This window comes from Ursus americanus, chromosome 19 (genome assembly GCF_024610735.1).
Source record: "Ursus americanus isolate L20-20 chromosome 19, mUrsAme1.1.p, whole genome shotgun sequence".
Classification (NCBI taxonomy): Eukaryota; Metazoa; Chordata; class Mammalia; order Carnivora; family Ursidae; genus Ursus; species Ursus americanus.
In genome coordinates this window covers 38,663,443-38,688,560 of record NC_142145.1, presented here as the reverse complement: position 1 = coordinate 38,688,560, position 25,118 = coordinate 38,663,443, and the positions used below count along the sequence as shown (strand labels likewise).

At 41.4% G+C, this 25,118-nt stretch overlaps 1 protein-coding gene across 1 annotated transcript; it reads left to right on the top strand.

Moving 5' to 3' along the window:
- Nucleotides 1-209: 209 nt before the first annotated feature.
- Nucleotides 210-23,494, top strand: MEP1B (meprin A subunit beta). Its single transcript, XM_045781859.2, has 15 exons — nucleotides 210-272; nucleotides 1,845-1,863; nucleotides 2,694-2,744; nucleotides 2,829-2,872; nucleotides 4,516-4,594; nucleotides 8,765-8,882; nucleotides 9,597-9,775; nucleotides 10,373-10,591; nucleotides 11,420-11,572; nucleotides 12,896-13,111; nucleotides 14,904-15,347; nucleotides 16,834-17,013; nucleotides 18,264-18,390; nucleotides 19,011-19,215; nucleotides 21,307-23,494. Exons 1-15 carry the CDS (start codon nucleotides 210-212, stop codon nucleotides 21,319-21,321), a joined length of 2,112 nt encoding a protein of 703 aa, XP_045637815.2. The 3' UTR covers nucleotides 21,322-23,494.
- Nucleotides 23,495-25,118: the final 1,624 nt, after the last annotated feature.

The window sequence follows — 25,118 nt, the reverse complement described above, 5'->3', positions numbered from 1 at the left end:
AACAAGAAAAAAAAAAAAAAAGCCAGCTCTGCAGGGCTGTGTTCGGGATACTGGACTTTAACTCTCTGATTACAGGTACTACTACCACAGCGAGCTGACCTGCAAGATGGATCATCGAGATCAAAGGCTAGAAGTTATGATGTTTGCCTTTTAAAAAGTAAATGCTATTCTAACTTTCACAGCTTGTGGTTCCAACTGGAAGCGATAACATGGATTCGCGGGGCCTGCTTTGGTTTCTGTTCTCTGCCGTTCTCCTCGAGGTTCCTGGCTTGGTAAGGAAGCAACGTTTGGAAAACGATTAGAAAAGTTGGGGGCCGATTGCCTGTTTGTTCATTTCTTGTTTTTTAGGAGTTTCAAAATGTTAATGAAATGAGTGTTACTTTGGGGCCAGCAGGGACAGGGAGGGTCATAGGGAGTGAGAAGCAGTCCCCCCCCCCCCCACCAGAGAGAAAGACTCAGGGACATTGACATAAAATTATATGTTTCTTTTAGTTTCATTTTTATGTAACATTTTCTTTTGATAACATGGAACATGTGAAATTTGACAACCATTCCTTTTTTACTGCTGAGTGAAATGCATATTGCTGTTGCGGTAACGTGAGCCACGAATGGAGTGAATGATGAATGTCACAGGCAAAGCAAACCCTTACAGTTTTGTAGCACGGGGTTTCTCATCTGTTTCTTTGTCAGTTTCGACCAATCTTGCGACAGTGACAGGTAGTTTGTACCACAGACCAACTCAGGGTTTTAAATGAAGTTTCAAATGCCTAGGGGAAAAAACTTTAGTTGTGATTTAAAAATAATTTATTATATTGAGTTGATTCTCTGTAAATGGGATCTACAGCGTTGATAACAAGAGATACCATTTAAGACACATTAAAATTGCAGGTACGCACAAATACGTTACCAGTGTGCGGTGCACTGGTACTCCTCTGAGAGCGTGCCTTGTGTGGCCAAAGTGTAAGACAGATAAGCACTTCTTAATATCAAAAAGAAGGGTAAACTACCCAATCAGTTCATTTCCATTGCTTGCAGAACAGTCCATAGGATTCTGTAATTGGATATGTAAGCCATGTTAACCTGTTTCACAGATAGTCTGAGTTTCGGGAGGGTGAACTGACCTGCTATGAGTTGGGTGTAACTCAGACCTACTGCCTGCCAGTCCCACGAGCTTTTTCACTAGACTTCACTAAGACATTTCTCAGGTTTACTTAAGTTTTTCTATTGGGCATGTATTCTGGGTTTTTCATTTGATCACTTGTAGAACCTATTTTCAGAAGTTTGGGGTTTTTTTTAGTTTTTTTTTTTTTAATTGCTAAGTACACCCATTGATTTTTTTTTCTTAAACATTTGGTATTGTCTTTGAAAACAGAGTCTTGAGAAAAATGTGAAAAAAACCATGATTAATGAGATCTTCAATAAAATTTCTTTAGAAGGGATTGTTACAAATTACAATAATATTTCAACAATGGAGATAAATTATAGGTTTTTCAAACATTGCTCCATGAATCCTTTAGAGAACCATGTTTAAGGTGAATGCTTATCTGAGGTCTGGAGTCTTATGTTTTGCCTTCTTTTCAATCTGTGAAGCTGGTTTCTTGTTTCTTTCACCTTCAAATTCATATAACAGCCAGTTTCATTTTTTTATATGAAATAGGAAGACCCTTTGGTCAAAAAGTTATTTTAGACTCCAGACTAGACTAGATGTCTTGGATATAAGCCAGAAAGCAATCCACAATATTAATTTAAAAAACGCCACAAATTGCTAGATATAAATTGGAACCAAGAAGATCATTTATGCCATGGGCGTCATAATAATGTCTTTTTTTATGTTTGTTTCTCAGCCAACTCGAGAAAACTTTGGTGAGTCTGTTTTGAGTTTTTGCTCTTAAGTTATAGTAAAAGAAATTTACATGGATAACAGAACAACAAAACAGAAGAACTTAGGGACAAATTTAATGCCAAGCACAATGCATAATTGCATATGCATAATTTTATAATTGCTTTGAACTTTAATCGAACACTTCCTTCTTTTGATTTCTTGAGGAAAGTTTTATTGTTTCTGCTCTAGGACTCCACATACCCAGCAGAAAAAGACATGGTGATATAGGAAAGTCCAAACACAGTGATTGACCCAAAACATCCCATCAAAGCTTGCTATTGTTACTTTTGCTATTTTGTATAAACTCAGATAGACCTGATGTCCATCCTGTTTTGTTATACACTTCGAGATTTGGCTATATTATCCACTCCTTTGCAACTTAAAAAAGTAAATCAAATTTAAATTAGGAATTTTGCTGGAGAGTTCCAAGGTATGTTACTAGCAAGGGATAGATGGGGCAGATCGCACTGGTTTGACCAACTTTAAACATTTGCTTTCGATTTAATCTAATCATCTAGTCTAGTCTTTATGAAGTTTAATATTATACAGAGTGACCAATTACTTATTCTGGAAGTCATCTGACGTTCAAGGGATATGGATAGGATAAGAACATATACGCAAAAGCCCCATAGTCCCAAGCATGGCTCATGGGAGGTTCTCAGTTAATCAATCAATCAATGTATATTGAATCAGAACCTAGTAGTCACTTACCTGAGGCAGAAGAACCTTACTTACTTTTAATTTGGTAATTGATGAAGATTGTCTTCTTTCATAAACATAATGTTTAATGTGTTTTTCTTTGTTCCTTTAGTTAAAGATGTAGATGGTGGAATCGATCAAGATATATTTGATATCAATGAAGGTCCGTGAATTTTTAAAAATATTTTTTATTAAGTGGAGAGTTTGAATCCAGTTTGCTAACATGAATTTTTATCTTCCCTCTCAGATTTGGGACTGGACCTTTTTGAGGGAGACATCAGACTTGACGGGGTGAGTTGAATCAAAGCAAAGAAGGAATCTTCTGTTAATTATTGCAAACCAAAATACAGAGTATCTGAGAACTGTTGGCCAGCATGGACTTTGTGAAGCCCAACTATCTCTAAGGGTGCAGAGTCACGGTGACAGACTTATTTAATGAATACGTTATACTCTGAGGGACTCCTATAATTGTGTCTTCATCACCCATTCCTCAGATTTCTGTGTGGTCAAAGCCACCATCACGCACCATGTACGCCTTGGTCTTGTTGCTCTGATGGATTTTCATTATTGGAATAATATGATGTTTTCATTTTTAAATAGAACCTCACTGATTTAATCTAGTCGAAACAAAATTAAACTGAATTTGTAAACATCATCAATGAATCTCACTTTTTACCGTAAAAGATAGATTTTGAAACTTCTATCCTGACAGCTAAAGATAGTGTTGCCAAGTACAGACCCTCCCAAATCTATGCCTGAAGAGCACATGGTGCACAGACGCACATCGGTAACTTACAGATAGTTTAAGTCAACCTCCCACTGGGAACTTCAAGAAGCAGAGCTGTGGTATCGAACGGTTGGTCCTGGGCTCTTCTATCTGTACTCTCCTTCTCGATCTCACCTTGTGCCCGGCCTTGACATGTCATCTTTATGCTGCTGAGTCCAAATGCGTGGCTCTCATCCATTCCTTCTGCTGCACACCGGACTGGTCTATCCAGGTGCCAATTGGTCGGTTCCATTTCCACGTCTACGAGGTGCCTCAACTGTAAGGCGTCCTCAACTGAACTCGGATTTTTCATGCAAACTGCTCCTCCCAGATCTTCCCTCTTAGCAGTCATCCCCCTACTGCCCTGAATAAGTAAAAACTCCTAGAGTCACCTTTGCTTCTGCCCTTTCTCTCACCCCGCCATCTGATCCATTAGCAAGTTCTGTCATTTCTATCTGCAACGCATGCCCCAAATAACCCAATGTTCTCCTAATTTGTCTTTCTATTTCAAATATTGCTCCCCTACAATCTTTTCTACTCTGTCCCTGTCCCCACCCTCTATTCTCCCCCAACAGCAAAGTGGTCTTTTAAACAGACAATGACACCATTTCACTTCCTGGCTTGAAACACTTCAACAGGGGGGCTCAGACGGTTAGGCGTCTGCCTTCAGCTCAGGTCATGATCCTGGCTTCCCAGGATTGAGTCCTGCATTGGGCTCTCTACTCGGTGGGGAGCCTGCTTCTCCTTCTCCCTCTGCTTCCCCTCTCCTTTCCTATCTCAAATAAATAGATAATATCTTTTTTAAAAGAACAACAAAACTATTCAACAGCTTCCTACTGCATGTAGAATAATATACAAATTTACCTACATCCTTCAAGACCTGCATAATTTAACTCCTGCCTATCTGTCCTTCCATCTCCTCTCCTTCTCTTTTATATTTTTTCTCTCCTAATTCATTAGGCTACTGGCCTCAAAACAGATTAGAACATACCAAGTGTTATTCCCACCTCAGAACCAGACCAACCCCCCACTACTATTAAATGTATCCTGTTTAAAGTCACTTATTTTCTTCCATTTTAAATTTCATTTATTTCTAGATTAACTATTCATTGTTTCCTAAGTTTTTGCCTGATTCATTGAATTAACCCTTCACATTTATTTTTGACAGGTACAAGAAAGAAATTCTATCATTGGAGAAGAATACAGATGGCCTCATACCATTCCGTATGTTCTAGACAATAGCTTGGGTTAGTATACACCTTGGAGTATCTGTAACTGATATATGTTCCTGACAGAATATAATCACAGTCCTTCCTTCCTTCCTTCCTTCCTTCCTTCCTTCCTTCCTTCCTTCCTTCCTTCCTTCCTTTCTTTCCTAAAGATTTTATCCATTCATTTGACACACACACAGAGACAGAGAGCACAAGCAAGGGGAGTGGCAGGCTGAGGGAGCGAGAGAAGCAGGCTCTTCATTAAGCAGGGAACCTGATGTGGGCTTGATCCCAGGACCCTGGGATCATGACCTGGGCTGAAGATAGATACCCAACCGACTGACCCTCCCAGCTGCCCTGTAGTCACAGTATTTTCAACGGTAGGCTCATCTGGTCTTTAAGGGTTTGTTTGTTGCTTTATGGGGCCATGGACATTTACTTATAAAAATAAGCAAAATGAACAATGAAAAGAACTTAAAATGATTTTGTCTGAAATATTTGCTGAATTCTGACCAAGAAAGGGATTAATGCAACCAATATTTAAGGAGAACACACACTGTATTGTGTATTGGGGACATAAAGATCAGGGAGCTAGTTTTTATTTGAAAGCAGTGGTTTTTCATATGTTCAGATTTTACATGTGAGTTAAAAAACATGAAACAAACAAAGAAAACTTTAGGACCTGGCATTGTTTTACCAACATTTTATTTTGCCAAGTCAGGAACTACAAGAACCCACTATCTTTATCATCATCTTTTCATAAAATAAAGAATATTTCAGGATGATCTGGTAGATATCAAGCTCGATTCAGGGGACCAGCTGAAAAAAGGGTCCCCTACTCCTCCGCCATCTTTTTCCCCCCTCAAAATAAAGAATATTTCAGTACTAAAGAGTCAGAAGACTCTAATTCAAAACGAAGGACAGCTTTCCTATAGAAGAAATTTAATTGTAATGGAAAACTCTAAGCATGGCCCTCATTTTATTTATGGTGCCAGTTACCAGAATCACTTTGGGAACTGCTTTTTGGGAAACTTTTCTTAAAGTTCATACATTTTAGTGGAGATTCAGATATGCCAAAAGTTAATTATAATAGAATGGAATAAACATTTTGCTTAATGATATATATATTCAAAAGCTATGGGAGCACATTGGAGGGGCATTGAACTCAACCTAGATATAAAGGCATATGCATCAGGAAGAAGCTGACACTGTGTGGCAAGGCTGCCATGAAAATTATGCAAGTTGTACACGACACATAGGTGCCTGCTGGGGGGGGGGATAGTTGGACTGAAATCAAGTTTGCATTTTGTTCATCAAGAGGCATTTGTTACTTTGCATGAAGTGCTATTTATCCACCTGCCAAGGCAACACTGGTCGCATCTGCCCAGATGAAGTGCTTCTTTGTAATTTGCGGAAAGGCATCATGTGGGCCAGGACCCCCTCTGATGGCAAGGGAAGGGTGCTCTGGGCACATGGATCACTACGTGCAGAGGCATGAGAAAAGGAGAAAACCCTTAACTGGAATTTAGATTGGAAGTGGGGAGTTAATGAGTTTGAACAGGTAGGCAGGAAAGACTTGAGTCTTTCCCCTGTTAAGTAACTTGGGGTGCCTACTGATGGGGAACCTCCCACGGTTTTAACGTGGATGTGAGATTGTGATCGTACTAGTTGTAGTGTAGAAGATATACCGTTAGTGGGGCAAAAAGGAAGTAAGGAGATCAATGAGGAGACTATAGAAGAAATTCAGGGAAAGACTGAGAGTTTCTGAACCAAGACTCTCTCACTGAGGATAGGCGAGAATGGACAATTCTAAGGGAGACCTAGGAGACACTTGTTAAATTTGGTGATTGACTGCAAGAGGTCAAGAAGAAGGTGGGTCTAGGCAAAGAGTTCTTGGTGCCCAGGATTCAGTCTTAGGCACCCAGTTGGATGGTAGTGCCTGTATCAAGAATGAGGAATATGTCTTGAAGAGGGTAGAATAGAGAAGTGTGGTGGAAATTAGCATTTGGCATGCAGAGTTTGAAATGTATCAGGCCCACTGTGGTGGGGAGATCATATAAATCAGTGTATGACCTTCTCATTAAAGATAGAGAGGCATTTGGGTGTTATTAGGCTGTGGGAGATGGTTGAAGCCACGGGTATGGATGAGCACCTCCCACAATGCCCTGCATATAACAGGTGCTTCTTAGATAATTGGATCTTATTGAGTGGCCCAAGAAGATTGTATTGAGGGAGAAGATGGCCAAGATCAAAATTCAGCTCAGGAGGAGAACTTTCTAGAATTGATATAGATGGAGGATCTGATAGAAGTTATCTGGCCAGCCCTCACTGGCCGGAAACATAAATGAAAAACCAAGAGTAGATAGAAAAAGTCAAGAAAAAATTAAAAAATAAAAATAGAAAAATAAACTGATACATGTATATAAATCAAACATGTTAGGTAAAAAATTTAGTCCAAATCTTACCGTCCAAACTGTGTACACTTTTACATGAGTATAACCATAGTGTTTTAAAGTTTTTTAAATTGTTTTATTTTTAATTCAATTTATTTGTTTGTTTATTTTAAAGTAAGCTCTACCCCCAATATGGGGCTGAACTCACAGCCCCGAGGTTAAGAATCGCATGCTCTGGGGCGCCTGGGTGGCACAGCGGTTAAGCGTCTGCCTTCGGCTCAGGGTGTGATCCCGGCGTTATGGGATCGAGCCCCACATCAGGCTCTTCTGCTGTGAGCCTGCTTCTTCCTCTCCCACTCCCCCTGCTTGTGTTCCCTCTCTCGCTGGCTGTCTCTATCCTGTCAAATAAATAAAATCTTTAAAAAAAAAAAAGAAAAAGAATCACATGCTCTACCCATTGAGCCAGCTGGGTGTCCCTGTTTAAATTTTTTGATCTGCTTTTTTAACTTAATATTACAGCATCATTTTGTACTAGTTTTATAACATGATTAAATTTCAAATTTTTATAGGTCATTTTTTAATTCTATTATTTTGATTCTTTCTCAGTTAGAAAGTACTTTATCTCTGTTTAATATTGTAGCGTTGAACTTGCTTTCTATGCTCAAAGTGAGAAGAGTATTTCCTTGCATTTCTGAAATTCAGACCATGACATTCAGTCATCCAAATGACTCCAAGGAAATCACTAAGCAAGGCCACTTTGCAGGTAGCAAAAGAAAATAACTGTGAAGGGTTAGTAAATAGCTATGAAGGGTTCACTGGATAGTAACCATATTAAATTGTCAACATATAAAAGTCTGCTTTAGTCTTCTCGCTTACACTTCAAGTGTTACCGGCTGTTAGATGCAGCTGCCCTGAAAGGGGTAACAGTTGAGCTTCTTTTCCTGAATGTCTTTGTCAGAGGCTTTCACGCTCCATGTCTATCCAACCTGTTAGCATCCCTCTTCATTCAGAAGTAATGGTTCTCTCTCTTTTTTTTTAAGATTGTATTTATTTGATAGAGACAGAGAGAGAGAGAAAGAGAGAGAGAGGAGCAGAGGGAGAGGGAGAAGCAGACTCCCCGCTGAGCAGGGAGCCCGGAGCAGGGCTCCATCCCAGGATCATGAGGTCATGACCTGAGCCGGAGGCAGAGGCTTAACTGACTGAGCCACCCAGGCGCCCCTGAAGTAACGGTTCTTAACCCTAATGTGGGCCCTGAACTCGCTTGAGAAGCTCATGAACAGTCTCCCCAGGAAACAGACTTTGCAGATATACGGACTGATACAGATGATAGATGATACAGACACAGAACAGAACCAGGTGATATAAATACAGATGCTTCACACACAGTTGCAGCATATTCACGGACCCGTCTCAAGGTCCTCAAATTAAAAGCTCTGCTGTGGGGCTTTAAATACACACTATAGTTTCTCAGAAGAAGCCTGTGACAGTGAGTGTTCACTCTGGCTGCCTGTGATCCAAGGTATATGTTCTTTGAGGCAAGGACATGTCTTTTCAGTTGTTCTGTACTCTCTAAAGGTTCCAGAGAAATAAAAATGGGGCAAAATCAGGGATCTGAAGAACAATAAAATACTTGCATATGATACATACTTAATTTGTAAAGAATACTAAATTTGGTAAAAATAAAACACTTCACATTCATGAAGGGACTGACTCATGATAAATAATATATTGCAGAGCCTGTTTCCACGGTGAATCATTTAATGGTGATAATTTTAATCCGCGTGTTTTTTTGTTGTTGGTTTTCTTCCAACAGAAATGAACGCAAAGGGAGTTATCCTTAATGCATTTGAACGCTATCGCCTAAAAACATGCATTGACTTCAAGCCTTGGGCTGGAGAAGCTAACTATATATCAGTGTTCAAGGGCAGTGGGTAAGATGGAGAGCTTGTCTTCTCGGGGTTCAAGTGAGAACGTTGCAGCTGTGACCTGTCACAGCAGTTGCCCTAGGCCCTGACCTTGAGGTGGGTGGGGGGCTTCCTTAGCTGTTTGCTGGGGAGTAGAAGACAAACAGCATTTAGTGTCTCTAGCTATAAAAATAATATTTTCATACCCGCAACCATATTAAGACAGGGAGGGTGGGGTTACATGCCATCCATCCCACAACTCAGCGAGTTTCAGCCATTTGTAGCTTCCATCCTCCTTCTTTCCCTCTTCCAGGAGAACGCGTGTGTGGGTGTGTGCATGTACGTGTATTTCAATTTATTTTAACCTAACTGCACTTTCTACTTGAGTTCAACTGACGGTGTTATTTGCCCAGAGCTCAGCAATTCTGTGGGGTTGCTGTACCTATAACGCCTTATTAGCGATCACCCACATACCAAGGACAATGTGAAAAACCTAGAAATTTCCAGGAAAACATCAGGACTAGGTTGATTGGGGGAGGACTTGCTCCTATGTAATAGTTGGTGCCAGGGCCAGAGCTCCAAATACCGTCTGGTCTGTAAGGTTTCTCATACCTTCGTCAGGGTTATGAGAGAAATGCATTGTCCTGACATGAGAGCGAAGCTTCTAGGTGGGCACTGGGGATTTTACTTGAGACGTCATGAGAACACCCTCTCCCCCTGTCCTGTGAACGCTCCTGTAAGGTGCTGGTCTTCAGTGGGAAACAGGCACATGGGGAAGCAAGAACTCTCCATTGGGGAGAACTGCGACAGAATCGCAACGGTTCAGCACGAGTTCCTCCACGCGCTGGGATTCTGGCATGAGCAGTCTCGCTCGGACCGGGATGACTACGTCAGCATAATGTGGGACAGAATTCTGTCAGGTACGTTTCTTTTGCTTTCTTACTTTTGTTGTTGTTGTTGTTGTTAAAAACTGAGTTTCTAAGCATGTGCCCTCTCCCGCCAACTGTTAATAATGGAAAAACTGATCTTTTGATGTTTTGCTTCTATGAGCTTTGAAGATCAGATCCACCTCACTGTTTCCACAAAATCACCCCTATTTCAAGTTGCAGTCATTGCCCGTCAGTGTGATGCGAAACAACTAGGCATCTTCCCTACATGTACTTGCAACTGTATAACTTGCACACATGTTCCATTAACCATGAAATTGCCGGCTGTATCAGTTCCTTCTGATGACTCCCGTCTGTGTTGTTCCCAGGTGCCTTTCCACCACACCTCTCCCAGTCCTCTTACCTCCATTTCCATCTACTTTGGGTGCCCCCACCCTCCCATCAGCACCTGCCCGTGACCTTGACTATCTCCACACCACCTTTGAGAATCTACCTTTCTGTTAGCAGTTCCTAGAGCCTTACACTAAATGTTAATGTCCAACCTTGGGAGATGATTGAAACTCAGAAGAAGGTAAAGCTAAATGTTGTGAGCATCAAATAATTAAAGATCTTCTCAAATTTATCATTTAGGCAGAGAGCACAATTTTAACACCTACAATGACCTAGTATCAGACTCCTTAAACGTTCCCTATGATTACACCTCGGTAATGCACTACAGCAAGACTGCTTTCCAAAATGGAACAGAGCCAACAATTGTCACAAGAATCTCCGACTTCATGGATGTGATCGGCCAACGGATGGATTTCAGCGACTATGATCTCTTAAAGTTGAATCGACTGTATAACTGCAGTACGTGGCAGCTTCTTTGAAATGCCTTCTGCGTCTCTCTGTGTGTAGGAAAAATTTTGCGCTGCGCCATTTTGCTGAGCATTGTTGGCTTTTCTGAAATGATGGTTTGATACTTGTTTGATAATTATAGTTCTTTTTTAAGATTTTATTTATTTATTTGACAGAGAGAGAGACAGCCAGCGAGAGAGGGAACACAAGCAGGGGGAGTGGGAGAGGAAGAAGCAGGCTCCCAGCAGAGGAGCCCAATGTGGGACTCAATCCTAGGACCCTGGGATCACTCCCTGAGCCGAAGGCAGACGCTCAACGACTGAGCCACCCAGGCGCCCCTGATAATTATAGTTTTATAGTTGAAGTTCAATATTAAAAAAAAAACAACATAAGAGCACACAAATTCCAATCCACAGCTTAGAGGCCACATTTTTCTTCTGAGAAGTTCTGTCCTTCAGATCTAAACACAAATTGGGTCCTAGAGTAACATGCCCCATGTGAATTTTTTTTAATGAGGCGCCATGATACAAATGGGATCAAATCATCTGTGTTGCAGTTTAATAATCTGGATAACTAGAGGAGTGTAGACTCAGGTTCCTATAAATTAGATAATGAAAGAAAAACATCTTGGGGCAGACAGCTTATTCAGAGACACAGAGTTGATTACTCCCTTGGTTTTGCGGATATCAAGAGGTCTTCAAACCACTACCCCCAGAACCAGTGAGGTGTCCCCTTTAACGCCATCCTGGTATTCCTAGTACTTCCGCGACAAAGTCAGTTTTTATTACTTGGGATTATCATGTTGGAGGAGTGCCAATAATTGTTGTTTTGCTTTTGTAGCCACTTCCCTGAGCTTTATGGACTCATGCAATTTTGAACTGGAAAATGTGTGTGGTATGATTCAAAGTTCAGGTGACAATGCTGACTGGCAATGGGTGTCCGAGGTTCCCAGGGGGCCAGAGAGTGATCACTCCAGCATGGGCCAGTGCAAAGGTAAGGGGAGTGAGATACTTCTGGATTTTACACTCGGTGGCCCCAGCATTTTCCTTTGCTATGAAAGACTGGGATTTTATCTCTAAGTTCTATCAGAATTTTTAATGGTAACACATTCGGTTGCTACTAAGGAAACAGTCCTATGCCTTATACGGACATGGTTCATTTCTTTGCATTTCCTTTCTGACCCTTCTCTTCTTTCTGTGAGTCAGAGCTGGGCTCTGTGAAGCCTCTCCCTGTCTGTGCCCACAGCAGGAGGGGACCGTACCTCCTGGAAGGGCTCTTATCTCCAGGGTAGTGCGGTGGTTTTCTCAAAGCTCGCGAGATACGGGAGACTTCCCAGTGAACAGCACAAGGCTGTGAATTAATCAGTTTCAGAGTTTCAGCTGGTTGTGATTACACGCTCTTGTTATAAAAATCCTGAAAATAAAGAGACAAAGTACCATTTATTTAATTTTATTCAGATGAGTATTCTTTTCCATCATAATTTTGTTTTAAATTAAACAGTCATTTCTTTGGCTCCAAGTACTCAGTTTTTATTTATTTGTTCATTCCTGGCAACAAAGATGTAAATCTAGACTCAGAACAGGGTCCGTTCGTTGCATGACAGCTCAGCCAGTCTAGGCAGCGGTTGGGGTCCCTAACAGCAAAGAGTGCTTTTCCTTTTCTCTTTCTTTCTTGGAGGGGCGGGGGGCCAGAAAGCAGATGTGAAGGGTACAGACTTACAAGGAGTTGTAAAGAAGCCCTGGAGATCTAATGCACCACGCAGGGAATATAGACAGCAATATTATATTCTAATCACTAAACTTGCAAGACTAGAACTTAATTATTCCAACTACAAAAAAAAGGATAATTATGTGACATGTTAGAAGTTGCTAATTATAGCTACAGTGGCAATCGTATTACAGTGTATAAGTGTATCGAGTTAGCATGTCTTACACCTTAGATTTACACAGTGCTCTATGTCAAATATATGTCAGTAAAAATATCCTTTTCTTTTAAAATGCAGATTTGGATAGTGGATAGTGGTCTTCCACAGGCCAGAAGGAAGGAGGAAAGAAAGGAGGGAGGGAGAAGATGAGAGAAAGAGAGAGGGACAGAGATGAGGCCAAGAAGGTGATACCTTTTTTCTGCTTTTGAAAGCTATAGTAAGGAAAAGGTGGCCTGAGGTGTCTTTTATCAACCACCTGCTTGTGCAACTGTACTTGATGCCCAGACAGCGCTCTGCACACACGGGCGCTAAGTCGTACTTGTGTGCCCACAAGACACGCAGTCCTAGCCCTCGTATCTGCTTTGTCAATTCCGCTTTTGTTTCCTGAACAGGTTCCGGTTTCTTCATGCATTTCAACAGTAGCTCTGTAAGCGTGGGGGGCACGGCCGTGCTGGAAAGCCGGACGTTATACCCCAAACGAGGGTTTCAGTGCTTGCAGTTTTATTTATATAACAGTGGAAGTGAAAACGACCAACTGAACATCTACACCAGGGAGTATTCTGCAGACAATGTGGTTGGTACTTTAACGCCTGTGGAAGAAATAAAAGGTACGATGTCAACATTCTTATTGTCTTGGTTCAGAGTGAGGTAATCTTCACTCTTTAAGTCTGTGGCACTGAGGAGGTCAGTTCTTGGCAAGCAATAAAAATACAAAGAGAGAGGGGCGCCTGCGTGGTGTAGTCAGTTGAGCATCTGGCTCTTGGTTTTCCGCTCAGGTCGTGTTCTCATGGGTCGTGGGATCGAGCCCCGCGTTGGGCTCCGCACTCAGCAGGGAGTCTGCTTGAGATTTTCTCTCTGCCCCTCCCCCTGCCCACTCAGTCTCTCAAATAAATAAATAAATCTTTTTTAAAAATACAAAGAAAACTAGTTTAGGCAAAATGGGAAGTTACTGCTTCCCTGTAAAGAGATTGTGGGATGGACAAGGGAGGAACTGGCCTCAGGCAGGCCTGGACCTATCCCTGAACGTGGCTGGGGACCTCTCATGTTATCTCAGATGGGCTTTGTCCCCAAAACTGGTGCTTTCGATATTTCATTTCCCAGCTCACACTTTTATCAAATGTGCCATCAGACTGGAAAAGGGACTCTTCCTCTAATTTCTAGCTTTAAAAAAAAATAAATCCCAGCAAAGAATTCTAATTGTTACGATTTGGGTTAAGTGCAACTTCTGGAGCAATTCCTGGGTGGAGAGAGGGCAACACTCCATTCCAATCACGTGTCAGAGAGGTGGGTCACATTGACCAACTATAAAAGCAGGTGGTTAAGAAATTTCCCTGCTGCCAATTCTGCTACTGTCTGCTCCACATATTGACTCCTTGGTTTGAATGAATTGAGTAAAACCTATTATAAAATCGATCTACATTATGCTATACCATTTTCCTCCCATAAACAGTAGCACGAAAGGTACTTAAGAAATGTGCTTAGGAGTCCAGAATTTAAATGGATAGTGCTGATCATAATGAAGTGGAAGGTCTCGTGAAAGATTTTTGTTCAGTCCAGAGTCGACCCACGATAATAGTATTTTCTCTAATTTGGATATTTCTAACTTATTTTCACATAATTGTATTTCACATTAAGTGCCAATATATTTAAGTTTTAAGTCGTTGTGTTACAACTAGTTCAACATGAATTCCTGAGTTGTTCTCTACCTGGGGGATTTTGAAATTTTAAAAAATGTATTGCTTCCTGTTTGGGTATGTGATGCAAGAAAATAAGACAAGATAGCATAGCCTGCTAGCTAAGGGTAGGGGATGATAGTGAAGGGGGAAGTGTAGGCTGCAGAGAAAGATGATGGTCTCAAATATGACGACGTATTTAAAACGTTGAGTCACTAGTAAATGATCTGAGCAGTGAACAGTAAGTGTGGGCTTTCTGGGGTTTGGTGGATTCCTGTTTAATACAACCAAAATGTTGATTGAAAATTTTGCATGTGAACGAAGTATTTCAATCAAACTCTACATGAGGCTTTGGGCGAGTCTCACAGGAATCCTGGGTACAAGTGTAGATGCTGGTGTTAGGTAACATAGAATGGAGGTAACTCATGGACAGGGCATGGAGAACTCCTAAGTTAGATGTGGTTGTCTGGTCACCCTTCGCTGGGAAAGGGTGACCTATCTGAGAAACAGTAGTTAAGCATCCAGGTATTCCAGAGAGCGGTTTGACACCACAGAACTCCCTTGAAGGGAACGGGCCTGGGCTGGAGAAGTGAGAGGAACACACTGCAGACCTGTAGCATCAGCAGCTCAAGGATGATCATTTGTTCTGTGAAGGTTAAAAACTCCAATGTTGATTTGCACATGATGCTCAGTCCTTTGCTTTGGAATAATAATGTCTCTTTTGCAGAGATACCCATTGGGAGCTGGCAACTCTACCACGTGACACTGAAAGTGACCAACAAGTTCAGAGTGGTGTTTGAAGGGGTCAGAGGCACGGGTGCATCCTTGGGTGGCCTGTCTATTGATGACATCAATCTTTCGGAAACACAGTGCCCTCATCATATCTGGCATATAAAGAATTTCACGCAGTTTATTGGCAGCTCAAGTGGAACTCTCTATAGCCCTCCATTTTATTCTCCCAAAGGTTATGCCTTTCAGATTCACTTGCACCTAAGCGATTCGACTAATGCAGGGATATATTTCCACTTGATCTCTGGAGCCAATGATGATCAATTACAATGGCCGTGTCCTTGGCAACAAGCCACGATGACACTCTTGGATCAAAATCCTGACATTCGACAACGTATGTCCAACCAGCGGAGTGTAACTACAGACCCATTTATGACCACCGGTTTGTGACTCATTTTCTTTATTGCTAATACATGATCGTTGCGCTAGGAGGGATGGATGATTTGGGAATGAGAGACTGCATGGTCAGGTACCTAGGGAGGATTGAGCCCCAAGTTTTAGGAACAGAAGATATTGAGGGGAAGGGCTTCATCGGTTGTGGGAGAGTCCTCCAGGCAGGACATTGTCAGGAATGTGAGTTGGGAATGTCCCAAAACATACAGAAGGTACGGATGTTATTCCTGGCAATTGACCATACCTGAATTCCCAGTTGTTCAGGTGTTGGTTTTAGAGTGTGGCATGCCTGGGTTCAATTCCAAGGTTTGCTTCTCCTCAGCTAGGTGAAATTGAGCAAATACTCTTTTGGAACCCCAGTGTCCTCAGCTATAAAACTGAGATAGTGACAATAACCACCCCCTTGCCACCAGGGCGGTCAAACACAATGCAGCTCTTGTAGAAGGGGATGGTTCCTGATGAGAAGGAAGACGTTGAGCAGGTGCTCTTGAGTGTTGGGAAGGCTCTGAGAAGGGATTATAACTTATTAAAGAGTTCTGGAGGACTTGCCAATGGTGACATGATTCCCCATCTTCCCAGTCTCAGAAAGGAAGAGCTCCCCCCCCCAAATGATCACATTTCTGATTTTAATAATCCTCTGCACTCTGGGAACCTAATAAAAAATGAAATTATGGCAAGGTGAATATTATTGCCAAATTTGAATTCTGTATATGAAAAAAGTCGACCTAAGTGACATAGGAAAAGAGAAACCACTAATCTGATAGGAAAAAAGAAATATTCACAAACAGGATTGTAGGGACTTGATGTTCAGAATTTCTTCACTTTTTTCCCCGCAAACATGTTTCCCTGAATGACATTGAAAATGGCTCAAAGTTGGGTGGGTCATCACCTTTTCCCAGAAGCAGTGCTTCTCACTGTCTTCTTTCCCTGAAGGACTTTGCTCTGGTAGGTGAATAATTCAGTTAATGAGATGAACTGTTCTATGTTAATATTAAAAACTCTCTCAGGGCGCCTGGCTGGCTCAGTCGGGAGAGCATGTGACTCGATCTCGGGGTCGTGAGTTCGATCCCCATGTTGTAGATTATAACATTTTAAAAAATTCCCAGAAACATTTGGATTTCACTTAGTTAAAAGGACTATCTATGACTCCAGGCAACTGAGGAATGATTTTAATGGGCAAGGGAGTTTCTACACTGGCCAGTGAGTATAGGTATGATACCCCACCCAGGACACTTTCGGTATGTCTCCACACCAATTCCAGAATGCGGTCTTCCTTGCCAGGCAATCTCATTTTCTTTAGGACAGTATGAATGAACAGGCTTCAGGGACTTGCCAGGGACTACATCACAGGTCAATAGCATCACTTAATTATTTTGAGCTCTCTCCTAACTGTGTTTCACATTGCCTGTTCTTTCCTACCACCAAAAGCTATGATGATGTTAAACACAATCCATTAATATAAATTGCTTTTTCAGATAATGGAAACTATTTTTGGGACAGGCCTTCCAAAGTGGGAGAAGTGGCTTTTTTCCCGAATGGAACTCAGTTTAGCAGAGGGAGAGGTTTTGGAACCAGTGCATTTATAACCCACAAGAGGCTGAAAAGCAGAGATTTTATAAAAGGAGATGATGTTTATATCCTCCTGACAGTGGAAGGTATGTCAGTAAAAATAGTTTTATATAAGCTATTTTTGTTGTGGTCGTGGCCATTGAGTATTTACTGTGTTCTTCTGGGTTCTAGTTTTAGGTATAGGAACAAATGGGCATGAGTGGGATTTTCTTCTTCTTCTTTTTTTTTTTTTTTTTGGTATGAATCATTAACAATATGAAAATAACTTAAATAAAAACTGTGACCATTCCAGGATAAATAACTTAATTATCACCACATGGAGCCATGGAAAATTTAGGCCAGAAATCTTTAGAAACAAGTGAAAGTACAGCTATGCACCCTAGAATTATACTCTGGGGTTCCAGAAATAGAAATATCACACAAGCATATGAAATTAAACTGGAAATGAGCTGTCTTTAATGTGTTTTTTCAAATATATATATATATATATACACCCACATACATATATACATGTACATATGAGCACACAAGCTGCATATATATTTTTATGTATCCTATATAAGCACACACACGTATGTTTTATCAGTAGTAGCATTAATCTATTACCTTTTAAAATTTCTTACCCATGGCAGCCAATAAATACATTTTCCAGGAATACTGGTGGTTTCCATGTGTTATGTGGCACCATTTTAACTCATTTACTCTTAAAGACCCACTTGCATCTCAGTAAATCAGCATCTCGTTTGTGACGAAAGGTGGTGCAATTAAAACCCATGAAATTTTTATGTCAGTGTCAATTAGAGTAAATCTAGATGATACTTCTTAGAAAAAATTACTCAAGAATAACTGTGTCAAGGGAAAAATCATCTTCTGTAGCAGAGAAGAAGTCCCATGTTTATCAATTCAGTTCAACCCTGTTTGGAGGAGAAGCAACAGAACGCACTGCAGCAAATAGAGGCCTGGTTGTTCGGGGGACCTGGTAGCTTGTGTCAAATACCCCGCAGCTCGCTCCCCCCCCCGCCCAGCAAGAGACCTGTGACCTTGGGCAAGCCCATCAATCACCTTGCTTTGCTGTGCTTTGGTCTCCATGTCTGTCCCTTGAGGGTGGGTTGTAAGGGCTTGGGCCCCTTGTAGCTCAGGCAAGCACAGGCCCAGGCAGGCATGTGGTTCCGGTGACAGCCCCGTAGGCTGGTCCAGCTTCCGTTTGCATCTAGATTTTGACTTACTAATTATTTCACTGCCTGTGAAACCTAAGCATCTATTTTGAGACTTAAAGATCAAATGCTTGTTAAAGTCAAACTGATTTCCATCCACATTCTCCCTCTGCCCCCCTTAGACATTTCCCACCTGAATTCTACAGCAGTTGAGCCAATCCCAACCTCCACCATCAATGACTTTTGCGTGAACTTCACGTGTGAGAACGACGGCATCTGCATTGTCCAGAACGGCAGAGCCGGGTGCAGGTAAGGGGTCCCTCGGACGAGATCCCTGCATTCTCTTGTTAGAAATTTTATCCTTTCCACATTGTAGGATTAAACACTGATGTCTTACATGAATGATCAGTTGGTTCTCATCTCAAAACAATTCATGGGATATTTATTTTTTGCTCTCCATTTGGGATTTTGGATGGCCACAAGAACAGTAAAATTATTTATGAAGAAATAGTGCATTATATTGTAATTGCCTGAAAAGTCCTCATGAGTTATATGTCTTATGAAGTCCTCACAACCGTCTGATGGGGTGAAGTGGAACTGTCCCCATTTTCTAGATGGAGATAGTTCTCAGACGTTCTGGGATGAGCTTGGCCAAGGGGTACGGGGGGAGGTGGAGGCACTGAGCCATGAGAACTAAATTTTCTCCATGATCTATGCTACCTTCCTTTCCCACCTTAGAGCCACTGTTTTGAGAAGTAATTCCATTTCTTTTGCACTGGCCTTGCCTGGCCTCCTGGAGCTGGTCTAAGCATTCTCCTCTGGTTGAGTTCCACATGTCAATGACCTGAATGTTGACCCACACCTTCAACGGTGAAGATTTTCAGACTGAAATATCAACTTGTAACTCTGGGTCCCGTTCCGACATGCAGGTGTCCGTCAGGGGAAGACTGGTGGTACATGGGGGAGAGGTGTGAGAGGAGAGGCTCCACCCGGGACACCATTGTCATCGCTGCGTCTTCCACCGCCGCTGTGTTTGTCCTGATGCTGATAGTCACCCTCGTCAGTGTCTATTGCATCAGGAAGAAATACCGTAGTAGGACAAGTTCAAATACGGCAGATATGACTCTGCAAAATGTAAGTTGAGTCTCATAGTTGGTGATTCAAAACCTACTGATGAAATCATATGAAGAAGAATTAGGACTCTCTTATATGCTTAAAAAGGAATCTCTTTCCTTTCTATGCTGAATAACAGCTTTGAAACCATGAGTTCCTGTTACCTTCACAATAGATCAGCAGTTCTTAAATCGGAGTCCTTGAAGGAGTTCATATCCTCCTGGAACTGTATCCAAAATTGTGTGTGGTTGTACATTTTTTTCTAAGGTGGGGGTCTGTGACCCTTCTGAAAGGCAAAACTGATTTTGCCTCTACGTCCCAACCTTCCTGGTAGAGGGGACCGGTGAACTGTACGGGTTTTTGCTCTAAAGGTCTTTTGGAGGTGGTTGAGCTGAGGCTTGTAAGAAGGGGTGCCGACCTGTTTGAGGCTTTTCCATTAACAAAGGTTCCAATCCATCTGGCTCCATGTGCAGCAACTAACTCCAAGGCAAGATTTTTAAGTAGAGGGTTTAAAGTCTAGCCTCAGAAAGTCTCTAAAATGACAATAGACTTGAGATTACCCTGTCTCAGACTGGCTTCCCCGGAGAGAGTGTTCCTGGGAGCACGGAGTAACAGAGTAAGGGAAGCTGGACAGGGCAGAGGGTGAGGGGACACGGAACACGGTGATGGGGTTACAGCTGAGGCCTCCGTCCCGCTACGGAGCTGGGATAGTGTCCTGAACTTAGGCAAGGAGGCCGAGCCAATGTACTCCCCACATCAATAGCCATTGGATTGGGGTTGCCCCTAGGAGGGAGCGGACAATTGGGCGAGGCAGGGCCCCAGGCAAGGGCATGTCCTGCACGAAAGCCTTCATTTTGAAGGGCAGGACTAAGCAGTGCACCCCAGCACCCATTACACAGGCCGTAGTAGAGCACACGGACTCCTAGTCTCACACACACAGGAGTGCAAGGAAAATGGCGTCAAATCTGAACAGTGTTTAAAAGGGAAGCCATAAAATTCTTCCAGTTCTATTTCATTCAAAATAGTCTCTGAAAATTACTAGCAAAACTGAAGAAGACACATGCCAATGAGGGTATCTCTGAAACTAGAAATACCTCAATTAGCTAAATCGAGAGCATATTTTCTGAAGAAAAATGGCTATTCAAGACATACTGTATTTTGCAATAGCGATTTTTTGAAGTAGACAAACTGGTATTGAGACCCTGAATTTGTGAAGTTAGTCAAAAGATGGACAATGATAACAAACAGAAAGCAAATAGTTTTTTTACACACGCTGCTGTCACATTTCCTCAACGACAGGAAGCGTTTACAGCTCATCACAAGCTTGTTAGAAAAGTACTTAAAATGCATACAGGTGTTTTGTGGTGTGTTGTTTAAAAAGATAAACAGGTATGACTCAAAATAAAAGGGACAGATCAGCCGATGACCTCATGGGCCAACCTGATGAAAGCCGTACTTGCAGGCACGGTGCCCTGGGCCAGGAGGGATGCACTTGAGGGTTGGCCTAGTGGTAGGGAAGAAAGGACACATTAGCTAGTAGATAGGGCTGCCAGGTTATTCTTCTGGAAATTGGAAAATAGAGGTACTATTTAAAGGGCTGACTTAGGAAGCAAATATTGGAAGGAGTTAAAGAAAATGATAAAGAGAAGAGAGAGGAAGAAGCAAGTTAAATCAAGAAAGGGGAGAATTATCAGAGTATCAGGGACACTGTAGGGCCGCTAAGTAAACACACAGGCGTGCATGCACACACACACACACCTAACCACCATATTCCCAAGAGCAAGGAATCAACTTATATTTTCCCCAGTCTAGACATTTCTACAGTTAATTCACTAAAAACGGAACCTCCAGATTTAGTTTAGGTCTTAAATCAGAATGCCCTTCTTTCTGAGGCTGCAGTGTGTGCTGGTCCTAATGGTTTAGAATTCTGCCAGCCAGACAGGCCGGTGCATCTTCCTGGAGACCTGGCTGGGGCAGCCCCCCAGCTGGGGGGGATGCCAGGAGCCTGTTGATGGCACTTTATTTAAAAATGAGACTGCTTCACTGTGATTCACTGAAATGACAGTTTTTAAATTTAGAAATTAAATCATCAATTGTTCTTTCCCCTTTTAGCAGCATGCATTTTGAAGATTAACTCAACAATACGACCAGCAAATGAAATTAAAAAGGATTCTTCATCATGGATTTCACCTCGAATCTATTCCAACTGCCTTGTTCATCTATAAATGGATCTTCTCTGTAAATAGCTGGATATGCTATAAATCATTATTTTGGTGAAAGTCTAACTGGTGAAATGTTTGTATTTTTGTTTTTAAAGGAGGAGAGGCAATTCCAGTTCCCGGAGAAGTATAATATTGTCTATAAAAGCTAACGCCATAGCTGGAGGTAGCTTTCCAAATTACTGATCCTTCCCTTGGGGGCCTAGTGCAGTAGCCTCACCTGTGATTGTCTGTGTACCACTGGAAACACCCAGTGGGAATGATCTACCTGCCATGTCAGCATTTGCGTGTGGTCCCGGCCCAGTGTAGGGAGGGGCGGTAGGACAGCTCCCTTTCTCTCCGGGAACACGCGCCCCTCTGGCCAAAGCTGGCCACTCTCTTGTTTTCTGACACAGACTCTTCAGAACGTGAGCTGGGTTTAGAATTTGTTGGAACATGCAACTGAGAGCAACCAGAAAACTTTTAACTCTCAGAACAGTGGTTCTCCAAGTTCTTGGTCTCAGGAGCCTCAATATTCTTAAAAGTGATCGAGGGCCCCAAAGAGCTTTTGCTTGTGGATATCACATTTATCAGTACTTATGTTATTAGAAATTCAAACCAGGACAATGTAAAACTATGTATTTCTTAATCATTAATAAATAATAAGCCCAATGTTTACAGGTTAGAATAAATAACATTTTAATGAAAAATAACTCTATTTTTCAAAACAAGAAAATTTAGCAAAAGGAGGGGTTGCGTTTTGCACTCTTTTGCAAATCTGTAATGTCTGGCCTAATAGAAAATAGTTGGATTCTCACATATGTGTCCGCGTTTGGTCTGTTGTGATACGTTATTTTCATTGAAGGATACAAAGCAAATCTAGCCTCACACAGCTATGCAGTTGGAAAGGGCAAGTGTATTTAAATAGCTTTTCAGGTAATTGTGGATACTCTTTTTGAATACTTTGTTAAAAGTTGACAAATGGTAATTTCTTAAAGGTTAGCTGGGACTGGAAACTGAGACAGTATCAATGAGCTTCTGCATGCAGGCTAGTATTATCCACCAGTCAATCTTGTATTTGGAATGGATCATCTATGTGTGATTTTGTAATATCGCGTATTGATCATTTAGAAAATACCTTACTGGTTCGCTGAGTTATGCAATGCCTCCAGCTTGTGGCATGTTTCAGTATACAGTATCAAAACATGACATTAGTTAATATCACCACTGATCTTATAAACAAAAAAAAGTCTTCGAGTCTCGGGAACTTGACACTCATGGTGGCAAAAGCAAATTTTCCAAAATTCGGATTTTTGCTTGAAAGCTTACATCTTATCATCGGCAACAAATACTGTTTTCCTTGTAGTGACAGGCTCACTTCAGTCAATTTTTTAATTCAAATTTTATTTTAAGATAATTATAGATTCACATGTAGTTGTTAAAAAAAATGAAAACAACAGGGAGAGATCCCTGTACCCTTCTCAAAGTTTCTCTCCGTGGGAACATCTTGCAGTGCTATGGTACGATGTCACGGCCGGGTTATCAATAGTGTTACGGTCAAAATACAGAGCATTTTCATTACCGCAAGGATCCCTCAAGCTGCCTTCAAATAGCCACTCCATTTGCCTATTGTTCCTACCCGCTGTTTAACCCCTGGTGACCGTCAATGTGTTCTCTATTTCTGTAATTTTGTCATTTAAAAGAATGTTATAGTAACAGAACCATGCAGTATAGCATCTTTGGGCATTTTTTTTTAACTCAGCATAATTCTCTGGAGATTCATCCAGGTCGTGTACACACTAGTTTATCCCTTTTTATTGCCGAGTGGTGTTCATGGTACGGATTCACCACAGTGTAACCATTCATTGTTGAAGGACATTTGGGTTGTTTCCAGTTTGGGGCTATTACAAATAAAGCTCCTGTAAACATTCATGTACGAGTTTTATAGAGACATAAGTCTTCATTTCTCTGGGCTACATGCCCAGGATAGCAATTGTTGGGTCATATGGTAATTGCATGTTTAGTTTTTTAAGACACTGCCAAACTGATTTGCAGAGGGGCTGTGCCCTTTTACATTCCCACCAGGAGCATACGAGTAATGCCATTTCTCTGCATCTTCAACAGCTTTTGGTGTTGTCACTGTCTTTTTTTTTTTTTAATAGACAATTCTTTTAGAGTACTTTTAGATTCACGGTAAAATTGAGCAGAAAGTACAGAGTTCCCACATACCCCTTCCCCCCCGCATACCCACAGCCTCTCCCACTATCACCAAAGTGGCAAATTCATTGCTGTCAACGAACCTACATTGACCGAAGTATGGACTAAAGTTCATACTTCCATTAGGATTCACTGTTGGCGTGGTACATTCTATGGGTTTGCACAGATGGATTCACTGATTATAATATCCTACAGAATAGTTTCACCACCTGAAAAATCCTTCTGTGTTCTGCCTAGTCGTCCTTCCCTCCACTTAACTCCTGGCAACCATTCATCTTTTACTGCCTCCAGAGTTTTGCCTTTTCCAGAATGTCATTGGGTTGGAATCATACAGCATGGAGTCTTTTCAGATTGGTTTCTTTCACCTGTCACTATTTTTATGTTAGCCATTCTGATAAGTGTGTAGTGACCTCTCATTATGGTATTAATTTGCAGTTCCCTAATGACTAATGACATTGGACGTCTATCTATATCTATCTATCCATTTATCTATAGTGTTTTTGGGTGTATCTCTTTGTATAGCTTTTATAGTGCTTACTCTGAGTATTACAATTTCATATATAGAAGTATATAAAATATGTGGTTATAATTATATATTAAATATAACATATAATGCATATGTTATATATAATATATACTTACTTACATATAAATATGTTTACATAGCTATACAGAAATGTAATATATAAATTCTATTATATATTATTATATATAAATTATGTAGAAGTATGTATAAATGCAATATATATAATTTATATTTTTAAAATTTATATTTATAGCCGAAAAAGATGTATACTCAATGGTTAAGCTTTCATAAAGTTAATAATGTTTACTGCTTCATTAGGGACATTCTTAAGTAAAACTGGCTTTAAAATTATGTATTTATTTATTTACTGTGGGTGTACAGCAGTGAAAATTACAATGACTTCCAGTGACAGTTTGGTGTGGCTGCCTCGATTTGTGCTAAGACACTAGCAGTTTTACCCATGATTACTTCCCCCCCCAGTTTTTTTTTATTGTGGTAAAAATTTGTAAACTATAAAATTCTCAGGATGCCTGGCTGGCTCAGTCCCTAGAACATGAGATTCTTAATCTCAGGGTTGTCAGTTTGAGCCCTGTGTCAGGGGTAGAGTTTACTTTAAAAATAAATAAATATAGGGGATGCCTGGGTGGCTCAGTCCGTTAAGTGTCTGCCTTCGTCTCAGGTCCTGATCTCAGGGTCCTGGATCGAGCCCCACATCGGGCTCCCTGCTCAGCAGGGAGTCTGCTTCTCCCTCTCCCTCGGCCCCTCCACCTGCTCGTGCTCTCTCTCTCACTCACTCTCTCTTTCAAATAAATAAATAAAATCTTTAAAGAAATTAAAAAATAAATACAAGGGGCACCTGGGTGGCCCAGTCAGCTAAGCATCTGACTCGTGGTTCCGGCTCAGGTTGTGATCTCTGGGTTGTGAGATCGAGCCCTGAGTGTAGTTGAGCTCTGTGCTCAGTGGGTAGTCTGCTTGAGATTCTC